This window comes from Scleropages formosus, chromosome 25, assembly GCF_900964775.1.
Source record: "Scleropages formosus chromosome 25, fSclFor1.1, whole genome shotgun sequence".
In the NCBI taxonomy this organism is placed as follows: domain Eukaryota; kingdom Metazoa; phylum Chordata; class Actinopteri; order Osteoglossiformes; family Osteoglossidae; genus Scleropages; species Scleropages formosus.
The window spans coordinates 12,135,107-12,158,029 of NC_041830.1; the positions used below are offsets into that span (position 1 = coordinate 12,135,107).

General features: G+C 41.3%; 1 protein-coding gene across 1 annotated transcript; it reads right to left on the bottom strand.

The window, feature by feature from the left end:
• Window positions 1-144: 144 nt before the first annotated feature.
• On the bottom strand, window positions 145-22,710 carry ccdc18 (coiled-coil domain containing 18). The gene is made up of 27 exons (XM_018731301.2): window positions 22,537-22,710; window positions 21,961-22,132; window positions 21,404-21,559; window positions 20,765-20,874; window positions 20,519-20,647; window positions 20,162-20,258; window positions 19,749-19,870; window positions 18,842-19,133; window positions 18,544-18,628; window positions 17,766-17,983; window positions 17,283-17,393; window positions 15,904-16,035; window positions 15,669-15,803; window positions 15,279-15,356; window positions 14,579-14,695; window positions 13,926-14,093; window positions 12,115-12,257; window positions 10,847-11,010; window positions 10,507-10,720; window positions 7,760-7,859; window positions 7,318-7,434; window positions 6,211-6,279; window positions 5,037-5,156; window positions 3,304-3,441; window positions 1,864-2,067; window positions 940-1,374; window positions 145-717 (listed from the first exon to the last, which is right to left on the bottom strand). Exons 1-27 carry the CDS (start codon window positions 22,581-22,583, stop codon window positions 655-657), a joined length of 3,936 nt encoding a protein of 1,311 aa, XP_018586817.2. The 5' UTR covers window positions 22,584-22,710; the 3' UTR covers window positions 145-654.
• Window positions 22,711-22,923: the final 213 nt, after the last annotated feature.

Genomic DNA, 22,923 nt, shown 5'->3' on the forward strand with positions numbered 1-22,923 from the left:
TTTTAACTGATGAAACCATTTCATACTGGAAAAAAACACAATATACTGTATATAAATATATTTTCTGAGAAAATTAATCAACATTCATTTTGTAATTCAGAAGTTTTTATTACACGATTAAAAAAAATAGTAAAACAAGGCACATAATGGTATTTGGGCCATTTTCATTTTTGATCTTTCAGTTTGTGCTAAGTGGACACAATGAAATCAAAACTGAATTACATGTATTCGGTACCTTGTGCTACATGATACCACTTTATTTAATAAGGAGCTATGTACAGGATCTTTTTTTTCAAAGAAAAATTGAAACAACTAGCAGCAGTGCAGATTTGAACAAATTAGTCCATGTGGTATTGCTCTCAGTCAGTCAGGCACACAATGGGCATAAGAAACAGTAACAGGTACACTGTTCACACAGGTTTCATGAGGAGGGAACCAGTCCAGGATGAGTCTAAAGGAACAGTCGAGATGTGACGGGTAACACTACCAACCCCAGAGAGATTCTGCCAACAGTCAGCTTATATAATGCCACAGCTCAATGGATCAGTGATTCAACAGATGCTTTTTTAATGCATCTTTATTGAAGTGAGAGATCAGGCCTGAGAATCAGACCCCTAAGACATACTTTTGGTTGCAATGAAACACTTTTTCCCTTCATAAAGTCTGGATTTCATTAGTCTCCTGGAGAAGTTTGGTCACCTCATCTTTTGGATCAACCTGGAAGTAATATCACAAAATTAATGCATTTAAAATGATAGATGATGGAAAACATTCATATGACTGTTTTGCTTAAAAACAATGTATGCAAAACATTGAAAAATACTTCACAATTTCATCAAAATGAACATGCTAAGGCTGTGTTAAGGAATATTTTACGGCTGGACAATAGAATAACTGTAGCCTAGTTCTGGGAAACACATCACTCAGAAAAGCCCTCACCTCTTTCTCGCTTGTGGACGCGGTGTCAGACCCAGAACTGGCCATACGGGCATAGGGTTCGTTCTGCGGAGTCAGCCTCCTACTGAGGAACTCCTGCAAGTCCATGAGGGTGTCCATGTTGGGTTCTGCTTGTGTCAGGTCAGTAGCGGAGCTCTCATCAGCCATGTAGGTGAAGGGGTTGAAGGAAACCTCAGAGGAGGCAGGGCTTGCGCCTCGGCTCAGGCTTTGCCAGCTCCTGTCCAGGGGCCTCAGCACAGCCTGCTGGGTGACCCTCAGGCTTTCAGGGAGATCCAGGCAGCTTCCATCTGAACAGCACACCGAAGAGTCAGGGGACACGTTCTGCAGCAGGGGCCCATGGTGCAGAGAGGTGTTGCTGAGCTCTGTTGCCCTTTCATAGGTGGAGAGCTTAGACTGCAGGCGTGTGACCTCTGACTCCTGAAGTGACAACAGAGGTGGAGTCCTGATCATCCAAGTGAGGAGTAATACAATTATGACTAGCACTGTGAGAATTAACCAATTTTACTACATCTGATCCACAAAGGACCCTCAGTGTGTACAAGCTGCATTTAACGCAAGCGCACACTAGGGGTATGTGGGAGACTGAATGGCTAATTTAGCTCATCTCAATCATGACTTTCTGGCATTAATGGAGTTGTCAGGTGATAAAACCCCACACAGTCCGCAACCCCCCAAGACCACAACTGAAGATTCATCTTGTAAGGAAAAGTTGCAGGAAAAAGACAGTTAACAGGTGGGAACGGATTCCCTTATTCAGCCAGTCGTATTTACCTGTATCGCTATCTCAAATGGACGCATGTATACACATTCACACAGAATAACCATACAGAACAAGAAGTGCACAATCCTGGTGCTATACTACCAAGTTTTAAAGATCAAAGGCCTGGCAGGGAAATCAGGTTTGACCTTGATGAGCAGGGACTCCTTGGCATCACTGAGGAGCTTTTCTCGGGCCTGCAGCTCTTGATGCAAGCTAGTGCAAGTATTCTGGGCCTCTTTCAGCTGGGTTGTGACGTCTTGCAGCTGCTGCAGCAAAGAGGTACGCAGGGTCATGGAGATTTGGTCGGAAACCTTCTGCAGGTTGGTGCGATCCTCCTGCATAGCCGAGAGCTGGAAGAGGGGAATCACTCAAATGAACCCAGACGGGACAAAATGTATTCCAGCAAGATTTTTCTGTGAGATGCATGTTGCTTTGGAGAAAAGCGCCTGTTAAATGAATAAAAGTAAACGTAAGCAAGAGGATAAGTAATACCATGTCCTCAGTGGACATGCAAGCAAGAAAACACTAGTGTAACTTTTTGCAGCGATTAAAACATTCATAAGATTACAGGTGATGAAGCTGATTTTAAACTACTGATAAAAAATATTAAATCCAGTTGTAAAAAATTTAATTTTTGTACTAATATTTACTTTGTACTTTAGCAGTCATTCTCTGGTAAAGAGGTTCAGCAAATAATTTTCAATAGAGCTTTGTTATCTTTATGGGAACAACCATGATTTCACTTCAACATTCACATCTACAAGGAGAACAAGCAACAGTAGTTTCATATGGATAAGAGAAGAAGAACAGGCAACTGTCATCAGCTTCCTCACTGTGCTCCAGGCAGGGCCATGAGCCACACCGAGTAAGGTTGGGGGAATGAGAAGCAAATGCTTCACACAATGAAAACTGCCATGGACTTGACTACAAAGAACAGATACACCCATAAGCAGCCTAACGTGATGAATTATGGACTAGGAAATGACAGACGATGGTTAGCTATTGTGAGAGTCTAAAAGCTTTGCATCAAACCTCTCTGTATTTAAATTAAGCATTTAACTCATGGTTGAACAAGTGACTAAATGCTGAGGAACACGCCTGCAGCTCTCTTTTCAAGGACTGCCTGTATGTTCTTGCACAAATGCTGCCTCTGTCCTTTCCTTCTGCCTTTCTGTTCTGGCACCACACACACTCAAAGACAGTGAAAGGCAATTTTGCTAATGGATTCTGAACGGCAGATGTGGAAAAGACCACAGCAAGAAGAGGTTTTCATCAATTTGAGAGTTATAGGAAGGAGTTGCAGTCACTGCTGGTGGGTAGATCCATACCCACAGAGAGGAGTTTCAATCAAGACAAGAAATGTGGTTATTCCTAATGTTTTGCTGATGCATCAAGTGCTGAACTTGAGATCAGATTCTGGTAAGCTGGTGTATATCTACATTTCTGAGCTCTTTGTAAGCTGATAAAAATCTCTGACCTAATGAAGAAAGCAAGACGACATCCCCACACGGAGGAAGACTAGGGACCATAGAGTTAAAACAGAGGATGTTATGGTAAAGGTGTGGGTGGGAGCTTGGCCACTGCACCTCCGTGTTGTGTTTCTCTCGCATCAACTCCAGCTCCGTCTGTAGGGAGGCGATGGTGGCCTGCAGCTGGGCCTCCCCCTTTGCTGCATGGGCCTCCATAGCTGCCACTTCCTGTTGTAGCTGCCTGGCTTCTGCCTCCTTGGGGCGAAGAGACACGTGAGATGGGATGTTATGTGAGATGATATTCACTGTATCACATTACAGCTGATACCTGCAGAGCTGTCACTCTCACAAAGTCTCTGAATCTATCAAAATATACCCCAGATTTCCTATTAAAAACAAAACAGATTTTTACTTTTATAGATGTTTCCATATTTAATATTACTAAAAAGTATGGTTTTAATACATAAAACTACAAATTAAGTTTTACAAGCATAAAAACTCCAAACATGAAGCTAAGTTGACAATAAAACAGCTACAGACACTGGGTGTTCTCAGAAACAGTAATAAAGTCATATATAAATAGTTCCATCTTGGCAGTGAAAGCGCTTTTTTTTTTTCCATGAAGTGGACAGAAATAAGATCCAGGACTGACAATGAAATAATTCAAATCAAAATAAATCTATGCTACTTGCACCACGGAGGGTGCGGTGGCGCAGCGGGCTTTGGCCTGTGTCTGCTCTTTGCTGGGTCTGGGGTTCGAGTCCCGCTTGGGGTGCCTTGTGACAGGACTGGTGTCCCATCCTGGGTGTGTCCCCTCCCACTCCAGCCTTGCGCGCTGTGTTGCCGGGTTAGGCTCCGGCTCGCTGCGACTCTGCTCGGGCCAAGCGGTTTCAGTCAACATGTGTGTGTACTTGCACCACCCCCTCCATTTAAAAAAAGAAAAAAAAAAAAAAAAGAAAAAACCAACAGCAGTACTACACCATTACGCTAACAGCCATGGGCAGATGGAAGTACAAACACAGCTGCTCAGTGCAATGCAAGCGGAGACTCTGAGGCCATTTGTGTGCTACTGACAGCAGTCAGCAAAAACACCGCTGTAAACAAACAGTACCCTCTCAAATGACTCATGAGCCTGGAGTTTACACATGTGTAACTGCTAGACCTAGAAACCAAACACAAAATAACAATGGTTCTGCCAAGTTACTGCTGGAATCACACTGTTTCCACAATATTTAATCGGGGTGAACTAAACGAATAGGCAGAGAAAATGGAATTTTAAAACAGCAACACAGTTTGTGTAGCTTTTGCTGCTCAGTCAAGCTGATGGATGCTGTTGAAGTTATGTAGTTTAAAGATGATCCCTCAAAAGCTTTAGTAAATAGAGAGTAAATGATTTAATTTGGAAACCAGCAGGATTCTGCTGTCATGCTGCACTGAGTGTTTTGATTTTCGCAACTCTACATTATGTTTTTCTTCTTATCCGCTCCATATAATCCATGATAGCTTCCTGCATTTACTTGTCCTACTTGTAGAATAAAACCACAACACTGTCTGTTCTATCATTTCCACAGCAACAAAATTATTGCTTTACCTGTTTACAAATGCAGCAGGTGCTTATTATATGGTATGACTATAATGAAACACAGAAAACCCACAGTGAGAAACACCAGTACCTCCACAGACCGTATAGCTAGTTGTCAGCAGCCAACAACTGAACAATAAAGGGTCAAATGAATAAAACGCATTTACACTCCAAATACCCCGGCAATATGCTAACAATGATTTTGCCTGATACTCCTCTTACGAATGACTAAGAATGAAGAGCAATGGACACAAGTGGCATGACACACCTTACTGTGGGCCAGCTGGGCTGTAATGCGTAACTCCTTGGTCAGGCTCTCGCAGCGAAGGTGTGCCTCCTGAAGCTGCACACGACACAGTCGGAGCTGCTGGCTCTCTTCAAGGGTGTCCTGAGAGGCACATACAGGAAAAAGAACATATGGAAAACCACACAACATCAGACCACCACACACATAAAATATGGAATATGGTCATGTTATCATCCCACACTTGGCACCCTAAACAAGACACAAGTCTACTGTGTAGCCGGTACAGAGTTTACTATGAATAGCCTCCTAAATATACAGAACAGTGATGGATGGTTCCACTGTTTACACTATAGGCAGTCCTTGACTCAGATGTGCAAAAAGTTTTGAGATTACTACATGAAAGAATTAGCAAAGACATCATAATGTAGATTGATAGATTTATAACATGTCAAAAATAATAGATTCTGCTTTGTAAAATATGGTTTGAGCATCAGACCCAAGCCTGCCATACATTAGTTCAATTACATTTCTCACACTCTATATACCTCTGTTGCTATTTAGACGTTTACCTTCAGGGCCTAGAGTCTCCATCTCTAGGTGTGTCTTACAGTACATAAATCTTCAGCTGTCACAAGTTTTTTTGTGTTCCAGAACCTAAGGTATGTCCCCATAATCTCTGGCAGAGGTTTGTAGCCATTATAGGTGGCTGAAGAATTATTTATCAAGTTCACCCATAATGAAGGCATTATGTAATTTTTCTAATAAAGACTAAAAGTTATATGAGGAGAAGTTATATATATATGTATATATAAAAGTTAAAGGATAAGTTATATTAGAGGTACTGAAGTGCTTTGTAGTCCGGGGGATGCAATGGTGCAGTATTCAGGTAAACATTACTATCTTATGATACTTCCAGAGCCTCTCCACTTTGCTTTTTCACTAATTCTTAACTAAGAAATCGTAGAACAAACATAAACAAGTGAAAATCTTGTCATGGTAGAGTATGGATTAGGAAGTTCTTACAAGAATTTCAGAATTGAAAAGAGCACACTGTCAGCCTCTAAGCACTCAATACAAATATATTCATGTGCCCTGCCTCTAAAGAGGATGTCCTAAATTCAAATAAATTTCAGTATGTTCAGAAAAGACCTTGCAGTTGGTTCCTCTAGGGGGAGCTCACACACATAAACTGTACCTTCTGTAGATTCTCCTTTTCCTGCAGCTGTGCCCTTGCCAGCTCTAGCCGCCCACTAAGGAACTCCACCTGGAACAGGAAACACAACTGAGCACGAGTTTTGCTCCCAATAGCCTCCATTCTCAGTTTTTGCCCAACTTCTTGCATTTCATGAGGAAGAAAGCCTCAGTGTAAAAATACAATATAATAAAATTACAAAAAAATTATTTTTCAGAAATGTAGTGGCTAGGTCACAAAAATATTTTAAATATATCGAATGTATCAAACCAAAGCTTTCACACATTTGCAAAATATAAAACACTAAATACAAAAACCTCAACTAACACCACCTGTGTACAAAGGCTTGCTTAATAACCCCTAAATCAACAGGCTCTATTTTAGAACCGCTACATTATTGAATCGATGTATACCTTTTCTCCATAACAACATGCCAACAAGTTGTTTTCTGCAAAAACTCAGTAGAAAAAAGAAGTAGTATCAACTTTGACACCACAATTTTACACATTGAGAAGAAGGTAGCGTTGCAAGAAACTAATACCAGGTAACTTTTACCAACCCTTGCACAAATAACTACTGTAGGGTGTGTACGTGTGAGGTGCTCATATGTCTGAGAACTTGCAAATTACACACACACATTAGTAATTGCTAAATGTCAATGGCATGTCTTAACATTATTTATGTAATGAATAAGAATGAAGCCACAAATCTGCAGTGACTTAAGATTTTTCATAAAAATGCTAATAAAGTATTAGTCAATGTTTTTGAGCCCTTTTTGATTAATCTTTGGAATCATTTACCCTATGCATACATATATTATTGCAGGCATAGGACTTCACACATACACACACACAATCTGAAACCGCTCATCCCAAGCGGGGTCGCAGCAAGCCGGACCCTAACCTGGCAACACAGGGCGCAGGGCTGGAGGGGAAGGGAACACACCCAGGATGGGATGACAGTCTGTCACAAGGCACCGTAAGTAGGACTTGAACCCCAGACCCGCCAGAGAGTGGGACCCAGCCAAGCCCGCTGCGGCACCGCACCCCCCCTTGGCATAGGAATTATTACTGAATTTAAGAGCACACAATCAGAATTGCATAATCTTACCTGTTTTTCACGCTCCTTGACCTCTATTTCTGACTTCTCCAGTGCCCCCTGCAGGTGGATAATCATCCTCTCCATTTGAAGCTTATAGTCCCTGATGGCGACTTCCAGCTCACTGAGCTGGTGTACAGATGGAAGGAGACATTTTTCACTTAGCTACATCTATTACCGTTTCAGATTTAACATCCAGGTAACATTGATTCCTGGTCGTCATACAAAACAGGGCCAACATGCACTTGCTTGGCACTGATTAGAAATAATCACGTCCAAAGTGAGGAAGACGATAGGGTAATGGAATTTATTTTTTGGTACCTCCTCCTATATACGTGTGTGTTAAATGTGTGGAAGAACAGAGCATGCGAGTAGAGGAAACGTGCGTATGCTTGCATGCATGGTCTGTATATCTGTATGTGTTCAGGGTCTCTAGTGCATGTCTGTGGTGTACCTGGAGTGCCTTTTGCTGCAGCTCAGACACTCCCTCCTTCAGTGCCGTATCCAAATTGAGGACTTCATGGGTCCGTTCCTCCAGCTCCCTCCTACTTTCCCTGAAGGAACAGAACACATGAAGAATCTCAGAATTCACACAGAATTTGAGAACCAAGACATTTATAAACCAGAATAAGAGCGCACATTGTTCATATTTAACCTTCAAAATCCTTCATTGACCAGTTCAATTAAACAAATCAATTTCAGCATTTTTTCTGCCATTTCTGACTGTATGGATGCCAGTTCTCTGGTTATGAGGTGAACTTCAATGGCTCAGGCAATAGGGAATGGACCTAATGCTGTCAATCCAGCAAAATTCACACCAGACATGATGACGCCAAGGTGAGGAACCAGGGGACCAAAACAACTAAGGACAAGGATGTCAGTTGGACCTCAGTTTTTCAAAATAACAGATAAACATATTAAGCAACATACTGAAGAAATCAGGAAAACTTTGTAAAATACCAACAAGTTTACAAACACTGGCTTCTTATGCGTTGCCAGCTTCATGATACCATGGCTTATTAAAAGTGTTTCAAAAGCCAAACCAGAGAAGCCAGTCATGCCTATCCTTAACATCGCTAATGGACAGTCCACAAGATACCGCAGATCTTTGCTAAAATCCATTTGTGAACGTTCATTTTACCAATTCTGCTTGGTCTTTTAATGGAGCACAAAAATAAAGGAAAACATCACTGTTTCTCAGCACAACATATGTTCCAGCATGACCCTGCGGAACCCGTCCTGTAGTCACGACGCCAGAGTATTAGTCACAGAAAGCAAAAATCCACCAAGAATGCTCAACATCAATAATACCGTAATGTGCCTGCGAACATGCACATAACACATACAAAGAGTGAAGAAATGCAAAGTTGCTTATTTTACCTTAACTTGGTTTTGTACTTGACTACATACATTAGAAATAACGGCTTTTCCAGAACAGGGTTGTACTTGTCCTGACCCTATCCCAGAAACACAGGACATAAGGCAGGATGCACTCTGGGTGGGATGCAGACCATAGCTGGGTAATCACACACACTATCAGTTGATAAAAACATCCATGTACCCCTTCCTAGCTAGAACTGGTTCCCACTCACAGCTACTGCATGAATGGCTCAGGAGGTGAATGCACCTGTAAAACGCAGATTGAATGTTACAACTCAGACTGTATCTCAGCCAGGTCTTCCAGGACCCAGTGAGCAGGAGTTCTACACTAATACAAAATAACTGCCACTGTTCCACCACAGGAGATTTTCTTGTGCTAAAATATTGCAGGGCAACTGAGTGTTATAACTGGGGTGGGGAAGACAATTATGCAAACTGGGTTTCAAATATGCAGGCCATTAATCATCAGTGATCCCCACAAAACCTCCTTCCAATTGCTGTCATACAAAGGACACTTCAGACCAAATGCTTCAGTGCTTGTGGAATTTACATTTATGTGTATTCCTTTTCAAAGAAAAGCCTGACCAGATGATTGGAAGAGGAAATGAACAGCAGGATGTAAATCGTGTATGTGCATGATTTTTTCTTGGAGAGATGACTCATACATCCCCCGATATTGTGTAACCTGCATCAACGCAAAGGCCTCTTCAAACAACAAAGGGGAGGTCATTCGGAGACATAACCGTGTAATATTATACTGTATAGCTTGTATTATCTTTTCTACCTAACATTTTGGACTTTATCCACTCTGCTGAAACAGGACACTAAAAATAGAGTTGATTGTTAAAGTAGGACTAAAGAAAAGCTTGGCTTTATGAAATAAAATGAAACAGCATGTATCTTGGTGATACATAAATCTCGTGGGCCATTTTCTTTTCATGATATATTATTTGTGGGGGGGGATGACTGCTAAAAGAAATGAAGATGTAATGATATGGGCTTTGCACCATATGCAGTATTAGGTGCGTGATCTCTGTTTATACATAAGGTAAACACTCAAAGGCAGGAATGAATTTGATGTCAATGTGTGTTATAACTGCTAAATTAAATGCATGAAATGACAAAAGAAAAATCAGGAAAAATACTGAATATGGATGATGTAACAAATGTGTGTGTGACTTAGAGCTGTTTTTCATGAGGCAATGCTTCATGGTAAGAACAACACATAGCCTGTTATCACTGGAAAACTGATTTCTGTGCATGGACAAAGACCCATTAATATTGTCTGTTTGTGGTTCAGGGCCACACTAGAGTACCACTGGTATCAGTTGATACCAACTTAAAAAAAGTTTCATTCAGTCTTTCTTAAAGGTTCTACACAATGAAATTCTGGCAGTAAAAGCAAGGTGGACTTCAACATTCACAAAGCACAAACATGAAACCTGCTTAGAAGCACATACACATGCATATCAAAACCAGGTCAAAATGAACAGCAAAAATCTGATAAATGCAGTAAAATATATGATGGCTGAAAAAAGTATAAAAACTTTTTGTGTTTCATTGCTTAGACAGAAGTTACTTATTAGAACAGTTTCCATACAGCTCCTGCAATGTCCATCAGAAATGCTTCTTAGTGCTTAGGAGTCCATTCATGTTCAGATGCAGTTGAAATCTTGAGGAGTTGAAATCTCTGAGGACCCAGGATAGGGACCCAGTCGCTTATAAGCTGGTGGGACCCTGCTGAAGCTCCTTGACTCAGGAGGGTGCACAAGGAAGCGAGGGGCTCAGAAGTGCAGACGAAGATGACTGTGAGGTGCTCACCTGAGCTCTGTGGCAAGTTTCTCCATAGCGGCCTCACGTTCTTCTGTGGTGAGCTGGGTGTGCTGTAGTACATTGCGTAGCTCCTGCAGGTGATCCAGTGTGTCAGCCAACTCACCACGCACCTTCTGCAGCTGACTCTCCAAAAGCTGCGCACGTTGCAGGGAGTTGCGCCGGTCCATTTCACTGCGGTGCAGCTTTTCCTCCAGGTCCATCACTGCAAAGTAGGTATGTAAACAGGTGGGTGAAAGGAACACAGCATGTTCAGAACAACACAGTCAAATGTTTGTATTTATTTGTTTCCAAACAAGATTATACAGTTTTTACAATGGTAATCTCATACCCATCTCAGACTTCTTCTCCAGCAGGCCCTGCGTTTCCTGTAGTGTCTCCTCCATCTGATTGAGCTGGGAGGCCTTGATACCACTGTCCCTTCGCAGCTGCAGCAGCTCCTGCTCCAGGGTGCTGATCTCAGTCTCACGCTTGTTCATATCCGTAGTCATCTGCCTGCAAGATGTGCACAGTGGACAGATGAAGCTCTCAATCTCTCAGTTCAGCAGAAGAAAGTCAACAGTTCAGGTTCAGGGTCCTCCCATTCAGCCCCTCTTGTGCATCAGGTCTTGAATCGTAACTTATAAGCACAGTTCAATTACAGAAGTCTTTACACAGTCCTCAGAGATGGTGAGTAGTAAGTCAAAATCTTAGTGTAAGTGGACAGGTTAGTTTTACTGGCTTCTGAGCACAGTAAAGATGAGCTCCGACAACTCTGGAAAAAGGGCCTCATTTATTTGCGCTCCCAGTGCTGTGGTACTTATATACCATCACAAGGACACAGAGGCTGGAAAGAGACAGTAGACAAAAACACTGGGTTCTCAATATCTCAGCTTTGTGTCATGGGACCAGTGCTGTGAACACCCTGAAGCTAATTGACATTTTACAGTTGGACAGAACGAGAAGAAATCTGGATGCAAACAAGCACTCCATTCAAAAGCAGCAAACTGAGCTCTTGCATCACAGATGTTATTAAAATATAGTAAAAATGCAAACAAGACCTTTTCTGTTGTTCTAGCACTGAGTTGCTGAAAAAGAAACAATGCACAGTGTAGCATTTATGTTGTTTTGATCATGGAAGATTAAGATAGCTAACTATAAGTAGCCAGTCAGAGAGTAAAGAACTATGTATATCTAGAATACCGAAAACGTCATATAACTTGAATTTTATACCTGCAAGTCACCTTACACATGTACTAAACAGTTAAATATTCTTATTCAGGTCTAAATATAAATCAAACGGAATCTTAAAGGTCTGAGTATTTATCCACTCATCCATCAACCTATCCAGTATCATTAACTCCTTGTCCTAATGTCCGAAAGTCAAACAGTTCAAACACACAGGAAACCCATGGAAAAATGGACAAAGCTAAAGCTGGATTTGAACCCTCAACCCTTGAAATATGAGGTACCAGCACTTACCATTCAGCCACCAAACCATTCCATTAATCTGCATTTTCCACATCACAAAAAGATCACACAAAAACATTGCTGAAAATATGTGTGTGCAACTATGTACCTCACAGCATTGTGGGACACCAAGATACAGAAATCTCTTACGTGACAGTGTTGCAAAGCTCCACTGTCTGTTGCTCTTTCCTCTGCAATGCTTGCCTGGCCTCCATCACTACCTGTTCCATCCTCTTTGATTCCTGAGCTGTGGCTGCCCGCTCTTTTTCCAGTTCTTGTTCCAGCTTGGCCACCTGGCGATTGGGAAGGGTGATCATAAAAACCATATGAATCAAGACAGGACTGATTTGTTGCTTCCACCGTTGTATCCTTGCATAGCCCCTCTATACTGTAGGTAGGACTGTGTTTAAAAGACTGAGACCTCCATTACAATTTGCCTGTTCACACAGATTCCTGCCTTTGAGTGACCACTCACCCACAGCATTTAACAATATAACAACAAAAGCCATATGATTTGTACAACCACCAGGAAGGTGAGCAGTTTTTCTCTTATTAAAGCTATCATGATCTAGTTAACACAAGTTTTTTTTTTCCTTTTTTTATTTGCCTCTTGCAGCATTTCATCCATCTTGATTATGCTTGCTGACGTTTTGCTGCTGATATTGACATAAACATAATTACTACAGTGATCTCTGCATTTCCATCAATTTTTATGTGCACTGAAAGGCATTAGGCAGTGTTTTTCTGCCCAATCTGCTCTCTGTGAAGAAATTCCATGGAACTTAAAATGGTACCTGTAAATAAAAACCTCTTTTCTACATCAACCAAAATAATGTCACAGATGCATGGCTATAATTAAATAGCTCTGAAACTGCCGTTGCCTAGGGACAGTTAGGGTTGGGATGTTTAACCAAGGCCTACTTTTTTGAGTTGCCATCAGCTAAAGGCATTCTATTGAACATGAATTCCTCTTTGTATTTTGTTCTAATTCTTAAAACTTATCACAAGCTTGGGACACATTCTGGTTACAGTAGATATAAACTCACCAGCCACTTTATTAGGTACCCTTGGGTGTTTAGCGCAGTTAGTGACTCATACGATTGTGACTTGGTACAAAAAGCATATAGATAGGGAAAAGGTGTTTTTTTGTACCAACTGATCAGTTTTTGAATGCTATAAAGTACATATTATTTAAATGTGACCAGGTGTATCCCTCAGCCTAACCTTTCTCAAATTCATACTTCCAGCGGGAAAGCGTACACCATCTCAGGATGGTTCCATTAACATGATAGTGCCTTTACTTTATTCCAATGGTCTACAGAGTCTCCACTTCTGAAGTCTATAGATCATCATGATGAGGTGGAAGGTGATATGATCAGAATGAATGTGCAACCAAAAATCTGCAGAAATGGGATGAAACCAGGGGACTGTGGAATCTGTACTACACTTTGCTCCAAAATTCCTGCTGTTCTGGAAGCAAAAGTGGGTTGCAGTTAGTACTATCCAGGTGGACCTAATGAAATGGTTAATAAGTGTACACTGTCAAACAAGGATTCACACAATAATATGAACGTTCTTTATAGCTAATTATACTTCAAATATTTTAGAGGAGTGGAGCCAATCAGGGAATCAGTCAGCCGCTACAGTACTTAACCAGAGTAGGGAACTGTCCCACTGTTATTGCTCATATTTTAAAAATTAAATCGTTAAGATATCACCCTTTTCCAACCCGATGACTAAGGTTACATTTTAACAATAAGGTTCTTGTAATTAGCCATTAACAGAGCTAAATATTTTTAACTGGAACAATTAGCTCACTTAATAACCTTACTTATGGGTATTGGAGCAGGAACAGAAATTTGAACCTGGGTCCCTTAAGTGTAAGGTGATGCATCTTACCACTGAATACCAGCTTCCCCCCACCGCACTGCTGAATGACATATGAGCAGAATCTTTGGTACCTGTCTTTCCAGTTGGGCCTGGGTTTCCTCTAACTCAGCCATACGATTGTTGCTCTCCAGCAGCATAGCCTGATGGTGCTGGAGGCTGTACTGCAATTGCCGATTTTGGTCACTGGACGTCCTGGAGGTCTGGATGTTACTTCTAAGCGCCACCTGCAGGGCATTCACCTGGGCGACACAAGCAATTGTAAGGCAAGAGTGGAGATTCAGGTGGGGGGCGCGGTGGCACAGTGGATTGGACCACAGTCCTGCTCTCCAGTGGGTCTGGGGTTCGAATCCCGCGTGGGGTGCCTTGCGACGGACTGGCATCCTGTCCTGGGTGTGTCCCCTCCCCCTCCGGCCTTGCGCCCTGTGTTGCCGGGTAGGCTCCGGTTCCCCCGCGACCCCGTGTGGGACAGGCGGTTCTGAAAATGTGTGTGTGTGTGTGTGTGGAGATTCAAGGGTGTGTTAAATGTACTGCAGGACTACAAAAACTGTTCAGAGGCCATTTTGTCCTTTTCTACTGGAGGTAGTTACTTCACAACAGTTGGAAAGTTATCAACGTAGTAAGAATTTTACTAGTACCTTAACATGTATTAGCCTCATAGATCAGGTCTGACATATTTGCTATATCATCACATTTATCATCAAGGGCAACAAAAATGCTATAATACCTCTGATGACTTCATCTCCAGCTCTTTGTCAAACTGCTCCTTGGCCTCCTTCATCTGCTGAAGACAGGTGTTGAGTTCGACCTTACAGGACTCGAGAGATTTTTCCAGATTCTTCACCTGGTGAGAAATGGGTGCTAAAAACTAAGGTAAACAAGTCCATCAGAGCTTCTCAAAAACGTCCCTATCACTATACATTGATCACAGTAAAATTCAATTTCTCACACAAAGAGTTTTTCATACAATCAAAAACAAAGTGCCGCCAAACAATAAGGCTGTGTGAATGTGTTATACAAAGATGATAATTGTCTTCCCCACAAAATTGCTGGAATTGTGATGGAGTGCCTCCAAATAAAATTTACAAGCTGCTAAAAACAGAATTATTTAGTCCTGTAAATTAGTTACACTCTGGAACAAATTGCCTTGGGTATCAAAAGCTTTAAAACAACATTCCAGCTTTATTTATGAGCAGGGCAGTCCTTACCCACTATAGACATCTGTAAAATGGTGGTTATGAACATGAGGTAAATGGCCCCCAACTGTGATACTCAAAGTGTCCTTAAGAAAATTTAAAAATACTTCAGGATAGCAAAACTATAATACAACATGATCTCAGTCAGTACTTCTGACATCAGACTGATATTCAGTCTGGGTCTTGAGTATGCGAGAGAACAGGGTAGTGAGGTAAGAGTGACCAACAGACCTTGGTATATGATTCTGCTGCCTGCTCTTTAAAATTCTTCAGGGCATCCTCATTCTGTTGGGCCAGCACCCTGTTCTCCTGTGAATTACACCAAGGGAAGTTTGAAACCTATTTTTCTGACTGTGGGAGCACATAATGAAAGTATTGAATACAGATTGCTACATAACTTAAAATAATTAAAATAATAAATGGACTGAGCAACATGAAGACCAAGGTGTTATACTTTCTGAAAGTTCCTCTTTGATAAGATATATCGGAATATTAATTCTCAATGAAAATTCATAAAAGACAGAAAGCTATTTTGCTACAGCGTCTTCATACAGATGAATCCACTTGACAAAACGGTGCGGTGTTTTGGGAGCACGGTCAGACATAGCAGACATAGACTACCTTAGTGAGCCGAGCAAGCGAGGCCTGCAGCATGCCAGCATTTTGATGGGCATCTTCTTTTTCCTGCTTTTCCAAACCCAGCTGCCGCTCCAGCTCCAGAATCTGGGCCTGCTTTTGGTCCAAAGAGAGCTGCAGCTATGGGGTTACATGGGGTAAAATGAGCAAGGAAACACGTTAGAAAAGAGGTCATCACTGTGGGCTTCAAGCTCTAGTATGAGCTCCAAAACCTGCTCACCAGTTCTATTTGGCTCTCAAGTTTCTTGCATTGTTCAGTGGCGGCCTGCTGGACCTTGTGAAAGGCATGCTTACAGTCCCTTCGTGTCTTCTTCAGGAGGGACTCAAACTGCTCAATACAGTTGCTCTTCTCCTGAGAAATGAATGAGATGTTTGACTCCCTTGCATACAAATGGAACTTTTTTATTGTGAATACAGTCCCCCAGAATGCTCTAGGTAGTCTCTAGACTCATTAAGAACTCTGTTCAAGATTTAAAGCATTTCCTAAGTACCTGTCGGTGTCCATAACCGCTTATATGGCACATTAACATTTACAATTTAATAAATGGCTGCACCATGGCACTGTGGGTACTGATTTTGCCTCGTAGTGCCTTGACTGTGCTGTTTGGCGCAAGTTTGAACCTGGCTATCCCAGAGGCCTGAAGTGAGAGGCAAGCTACACCCTGGAGAGGACACCAGTCCACTGCAGAGCAATAATATACACACACACACACACACACACAATGGGCAATTTAGAGTCACAAGTTCACCTAAAACATGAATCTTTGGACTAGGGGAAGAAACCACAGCAACTGGAAGAAACCCACACAAACACAGGCTGAACATGCTAACCCACACAGACTGAGTGGGGATCGAAATTATGCCCAATGGCATGGCCCAGGCACTGAGGCACTTGCTACCCGCTGTACCACTGTGCTGCTCCGACATGGTGAGTGGACCTGAAAAACGGTTACGACATTTAAGGAAGGCAGCAGATGCACATAAATAATCCATTCTTGATACAGGGAGGTAGTGTCAAAAAATAAGGACACAGGTACCTTCTGAGTCCCTGTCAGTGCAATGAATGCACTTTAAGTACACTTTAAATCCTTTAATATTAATCCATTTGCGGGAAAGTCTGGTCCCACCAGCCATGGAAATTCAAGCTCCAATAGTTTATATTGATTTATTTATTCAGGCAATGCTTATTTCTGAAAATGACTTACAGTGATTTACACATTTATACAGATGCATAATTTTTACTTGAGTAATTTAAGGTAAGAACCTTGAACAAGGGTACTACAGCAGGAGGTGGGATTCAAATCTAGGTCTTTCAAGTGCAAGACAGCAGCATTAAAAACTACACCACCTGTTTCCCAGGTAGTGTAGAATTGTGCAAAACACAATTTTATTAAATTATTCATTTTTGCTTCATAGCTGACATTACCAAAGTAACAGTAATTTCCCATAGAGCTGCATGTTATATGAAGCAATTTAAGTTAAGGCAGCAAAACCCTCTGGGGAGGGTACTGCAGCAAGAACATTCTTTGGAGTTGAACAGAAAACTATGCAATGGGGTCTTTGTTTTTAAAATATTACTATGATGTTATGTGAATGTACCAGCAAGTTCTGCTCCAGCTCATGGTTCCTCACTGTTGCCTTTGTGTAAACAGAAGTGTTCTCCTCTAGCTTTTTCTCCAGGGCGGCCAGCTGGTTGCCTTTCTTCTTCAACTGAAGCACAGCAAAATGACCATGAGGGGGAGCCAGTTTCAGTCAAACACACTACAGATAACATGAAATCAGGATAAATTATTACAATATTACTGCTCAGTCTGTGGTAACTTACAATGTTATATACTAAGTAAAGCCATTTTATGGTGGCATTTTTTGTATTATTACTGCATTATGGTTTGATAAATTCATCTAACATATGAAATATCTGAATACATGCCACTTAGATTAATACAGATTTGCACTGTATTTAAATGTTATTCTATAAGGATGTAACAATCTCCTTTATTTGTTTATGTATAATTACAGGGCTTTACCAATAGATAGTAAGCATACAGAAAGAGACAACATTAAGTTCTATACTCCCCCTACCTCCTCCTCTAGTCGACCTGCCTCTGAAGCTTTTTCCAGCAGCTCAGTGTGGATACGGTGGAGATGGGTGGAACGTTGAGTCATGCTGTCCTGCAGGGTTGAGACCTCATCATTGGCCTTGGTCAGCTTGGCCTGCAGCCCTGCCACCAGACTTTGCTGCTGATTCTTCTCCTGCTCTAGGTTTTGCAGGATGGTCAATAACCGCTGGTAGCCCTCCCCTGCATCCACCAGCAACAAATATCAGCAACTCAGAAACTGTAAGAGCAAATGCATGGAAAAAGCTATACTGCAAAGTTTACTTTGTTTGTGTTTAGACAATGATTACAACCACTTAATTTTAGCCGTACCAGCAAAAATACTATTTCACTTTTTTTAAACGTTTTACTCACCTATCGAAATGATGCACTACAATTCAAAACACCATTATCCCTGCACAGGAATTGTATAGTTCACTGTCATTTAAGAATTACACACACACACACACACACACAGGCTGAAACCGCTTGTTCCAAGCACGGTAACGGCGAGCCGGAGCCTAACCTGGTAACACAGGGCGCAAGGCTGAAGGGGGAGGGGACACACCCAGGACGGAATGCCAGTCCCTCACAAGGCACCCCAAACAGGACTCAAACCCCAGACCCGTTAGAGAGCGGGACCTGGCCAAATCTGCCACGCCACCATGCCCACATATTAAGAATTATACCTGTGGGCTATATGTACCTTCCATAACAGCAAAGTACAACAAGTACAGGAATGGAGGTAACTGTGACACACGCACCTGGCTTTGAGGAGTTGTTATTCAGTGTTGGTAAATCTGCGGAACTGGAGAACATGCATGGCTTCGCACACAGAGCTTCACCATCCTGAAACACAAGCAGTGCCACTCCCACAATTCTCATACAGCCACAACAAACTCTTTGCAAGTTACCCTCTGCTCACGATAAATTTCAATCTTACCATGAGTGTCCTGTGTGCAACTGCAAAAGTTCATGTGTCAGAAGGAGGATGGTGATATGTATGTAACCCTTGACTGTGGGCTCAAACTGTATAGATATGAAGAGACAGATGGAACAAACCTCTCGGATATGGAGCTGGCCTAGAATGGCTTCCAAGCTAGCCAACTCAGCCCGACTTTCTTCTACCTCTTGTTGGCATTGGGTTAGTTGCTGCTGTTGGAGGTCGCCATGGGAGCGGAGTTCAGCATTCTCCCTGCGCAATATCTCTGTGTCACGTGCAGCCTCTGCCGTACGCTCAGCCAACTCCCACTCCAGCCTGGAGATCTGCATGGAAGACTGTTCCAAACGTGACTGCAGCTTTGCATTCTCTGCAGTGATTGCTTGTGCCTTGTTGGATACCTCTTTCAATTCCCTGTTGTTGTGGAAAAAAATTAGGGCGCAACAGTCATTTCATTTATAGCCCCCCCAACAACTAAAATCTCATAAGTGTTTATACTATAACCTGACTACCTTTTAGCCTTCAGAAACAGAGTTTTATTTTTTTAAATCAAAGAAAAAAAGGATTGTTCACTCGCTCTCACTCACTGTCATTAACCACTTATCCAAATCAGAGTCATGGTGATCTGGAGTTTATCTCGGAAGCACAGGGTGTTAGGTTAATCAGGGTACACCAATCCATCGTCAAGTGCACACACATTCACTTAAACAGTATGTGCAATTTAGAGTAATCAATATGAAATGTATGTCTTTGGACTGTGGGAGGAGGCTGGGACACCTGGAGGAAACCCGTGCATACACAAGGATAACATGCAAACTCCAGTTGTAAGGCATCACAACTACCTGCTGCACCACTGTCCCAATGACCACAAAGTCCAGATTAAAAATATACTGATATAAAATACAATCAAGAAAGGTACTCCACTACACAAGTTATCATCTGTTCCAAAAGTACAGGAGTTTCTGTTGAAGTTGTTGCTGTAATACTAACAATATCAGGCACTGTATGAATTAAGAAATGCAGACTCACTGAATTCGATGGCCCATCTCTGTCCTCTCCCGCTCTAGCTCCAAGCACCTGCTCCGAAACTCCACTAGCTCCTTGTCACATTGAATCAGACTCTCCTTCAACTTGCTCTCACCTTCCTTGAGCTTTTAAGAAATTACATTCAGGTGATTAACCTTCCACATCAAATAATCCACCACCAGGATTTATAAGGAACACAAGCTTTGCAATGTATGCCCTTTTATACTCTCATGTTTGTATACTTGGTAAACATTTATTTATTCTGTAATTCTGTGTCAGATGTTTGTTTGTTTGTCTGTAAATACTGGAGGCACCTAGAACCACAGGCAAATTACTCGTGTGCCTCAGCACACTGGCCAAAAAACTCATTCTGATAAAGCCGTGGTAGGTTGCAGTAGTGAAGAGTTGCCCATTACCTTCTTCATCTTTTCTGTAGTATCCGCTTTGTAGTCTTTGAAAGCCTCTGTCAACTTCTCGGCATTGCACAAAGCTTCATTCCTTTGCTGCTCAGCTCTTTTGGAAAAAGATGGATTATGTCACCTTTTCACTGCATGTATTCAACCTATTTTTGACAAATCACTATCAAAGCAAGAGTAGCAGGTTACACTTTAAAGCAGAAAGTATACAACAATATTTCCCAAAGTCGTCCGTGCTCAAATTCCTCGACACAGAGAACCCAGCACATTAGTAAGAGAAGATTTTGTCTCTGAGTAATGTGTGGGTATAGTATGGAAGCTGGGAAAAAGAGCATGGTGCTGAGATTACATTGTCACCTTTTTCCTTGAACGGATCGAACTTCCAGCTCATCTTTGACAGCTTTTAGCTCCTCTTTCAGCTTTTCCACAAGTTTGTTGCTGATGATAGCAGACTTCTGACTCTTTTCTAGCTTTTGTTCTGTCTCTCTGAAAGAAAAGTGAAAGCTAAGAATTGGAAACTGTTCAAACCCTGGCTATCATTAAGTAACTCTCTTACTTCACTAAATATTATGATGGTATTAATGACATGAAAATGCTGCTTACCTAAGTGCATTTGTGCATGTTTTTATCTCTGCCTCAAGCTCCAGTATCTGGTCTTTCATGATGGACATACTCGAAGTCTTTGATCCAACCACGGAGCTCAAAAGAGAGATCTGAGGCACAATGGGGGGGGGGGGGGGATTGCAGAACCCAGTGACTGGAGCACTGTTTTATGAATCTTAAGAAAAAACACCCATACACCTCATAATATTTATTTTTCTACTTTTCGAATGGAATGGAGAACCTAAATTTCCTGGCGTGTGCGTGACTCTTGTGTGTATGTGTTTGCCCGTGCATGTGAATGGCTCTCCTCCAAAGGCTGTACCCAATCCCAAAGCACTGCAACCCTGACTAAGACAACCGGTTATCAAAAACAAGTTAGTGAGTAGTTTCCAGAAGTCAAATACGAAATCTGAATCGATAAGAAAAAGTGAGGAATAAAAAAAAAAAATAAAATCAATACCAAAAAAGTATGATCTAGACAAAGACTTTATGAATACACCATGCTTATATTTATGTTTATACTTAAGTGAAACATTTTTAAACATCTTGAAAGAAACACATTTATATTCTTTTATGAAAACAGTATAAAATAATTTAACATAAAATAAAAGAAACAAGAATGAAGCCACTCAACTACACCTTGTTTTTGGAATTGGCAGGTTCATACTGCAGTTCTTCCAGTTCCCTCACCAGCTGCCGGTTCTCAAAAATCAAAGAAGAGTTCTCCTCGCGGATGGCATTAAGCATTTTCTTGAGCTTACTATTTTCCATCTCAATGTGTTTGAATGAAGGGAACTGAGAGACACAAAGAGGCAAATTACAAACAAAATCTTATCTCCATGCTGTCTGCTGCCAGTCATACCAGTGACACTTCTACAGCAAAAGTTCAACATTGTTGGGTTGCAGTATAGTACTGAACTAGATTTATGAGAAATTAAGCAAATAATTTTTAATATACCTAGTATAATTTTAGATATGGTCTGGAGTTAGTGTCAGGAAGAAACTTATTTTATCCCTTATTCTTCATATTTACCCACAGTCAATTACCAAATTTTTGCAACACCCCCTCAACGCAAATCATTCCTGCCAACTAGCACAAGACCACTGAATTGATGGAAGCAGACGTAGAGTATAAGGTTATATCACAAACAATCATTTAAACACATACTTATACAACAAAAATCTAAAATTCTGACCCTCGAATCTGGCTGGGCTATGGTGCACAGTTCAGCCATCCTGTTGGACGTTCTTGATAGGTTGGACTGATAAGATGGCAACTTTGTGACATTGGATTGTCTCAAGTCCTCAAGTGCCAACACGCCTGATATACGACGAGGGCTGTGCTCAGTAGTTTTGGTGTTAGTGCCCCTAATCAGGAAGGAACAGTAATACATATCATATGTGACAGATTTATAACAACTGCATTACTGATATTATGGAAGTATTGCTACTATATTACTAAATGTGTAACTGAAGCCTAATTGCTCTATTATTGCTGTAGATTTATTGAGTATATTGTTCATATATTCCAGTTGTATTACTTATAGAACTGATATATTACAGTTGAACACAAAATCAAATGTACCCAGGAGGAATCTCCAGCTCCATAAACATCATTGAACTGCGTTGGTTCAAGAGATCAAGAGTTATAAACATGTTTTACTCACATTTGCTAAGGAAATTATTAAGGAAAAAGGCCGTAGGTTCTTGTACACAAAATCTGTCTGTTACTTGTCTACGAAATACACGCGTCAGGTAGCTGCGTCACTTACATTAGTTGTTCCCCAACGTCGAGCAAACAGGCCTCTGTTCTTTTCATATGATTTCTTATATTAATGTCTACAGAAACAGATCTTCTTCATATGTCTGAAATTTGTCTCCCTGCACTTATTCTTCGGACAATAATGACGTACATTTTAGACAACTACCCGCGCCGCGGCATGATGACAATATAATATATAATATTATACAAACAAACCGACTAGACTAGTTTATTCATAATAACTGAAGTAACTTTTGCTCCTACTGCTTTTAACCGACCTTACTGGGGACGGGTAGACATGTCGTCTACAACTGAATAATAATCGATTTTAATATATAAAATTAAAGAAAAAAAAAACTAAATAAATTACTAGCTGACAAGCATAAGACTTGTGTAA